At 59.9% G+C, this 649-nt stretch overlaps 1 protein-coding gene across 1 annotated transcript in view; it reads right to left on the bottom strand.

Moving 5' to 3' along the window:
- The window catches only part of HM13 (histocompatibility (minor) 13), a 12,532-nt gene that overhangs the window by 2,548 nt on the left and 9,335 nt on the right, over nucleotides 1-649 (bottom strand). The window contains exon 10 of the mRNA XM_009327165.1: nucleotides 535-649. This exon is cut by the window's right edge and continues 24 nt beyond it. Within this exon, the coding sequence (XP_009325440.1) occupies nucleotides 535-649 (115 nt within the window). The remainder of the gene's footprint in view (nucleotides 1-534) is intronic.

A 649-nucleotide genomic window follows, 5' to 3' on the forward strand; every position in this document is an offset into this window, starting at 1 on the left:
AAAAAAACAACTGTTAACCCAACCCCCAAAGCCCCCCTCGGGAGGAGCGTGAGGCGAGCTGGCCCTGTCCCCTCTGCACCCATGGCGTCTGTCACAGCGCTGCACAGAGGGTTAATGCCCCAGAAAGCGGCTTCGAGAGCCACGTTACAGCTGCAGCAGCACAAAACCCTCACCGTGAGGTCCCAGCGGGCCACGAACACACTGAGGGCCCCTGTGCAGATCAGCGACAGCACCCACGGTGTGTGGGCTCCCAGGACCCCTCCGCAGCACGGAGGGTGGGTCTTCAGGGGCAGCTTGGTTGCAAAGAGCCACAAAAACACAGGGCAGGCCGGCTGAGGTGCTGTTGTTGGGAACACAGCTGCCTGAACCAGCCTTGCCCCCAACAGGACCCCGCTCCAGCCAGGCACACAAGCTTTGGGCAGAGAAAGGTACAGGCAGGGACTGGAAAAGCAAAGCCGAAAGAAGAAATGCATCTACTTTTTCCTGGCATGGTGCAGGAACCTCGTGGCCAAGCTGGCGCGTCCCGCTTGGGACGTGCATCTGCAGGAGGCAGCGCAGCGGAGCTCACCTGGGCGTGCTTGAAGATGTGCATGATGAATATGGTCAGGCCCAGCCCGAAGATGTAGGCCACAAAGCTGGTGTAGAAATA

Source organism: Pygoscelis adeliae, unplaced genomic scaffold (assembly GCF_000699105.1).
Source record: "Pygoscelis adeliae isolate BGI_AS28 unplaced genomic scaffold, ASM69910v1 Scaffold1161, whole genome shotgun sequence".
Classification (NCBI taxonomy): domain Eukaryota; kingdom Metazoa; phylum Chordata; class Aves; order Sphenisciformes; family Spheniscidae; genus Pygoscelis; species Pygoscelis adeliae.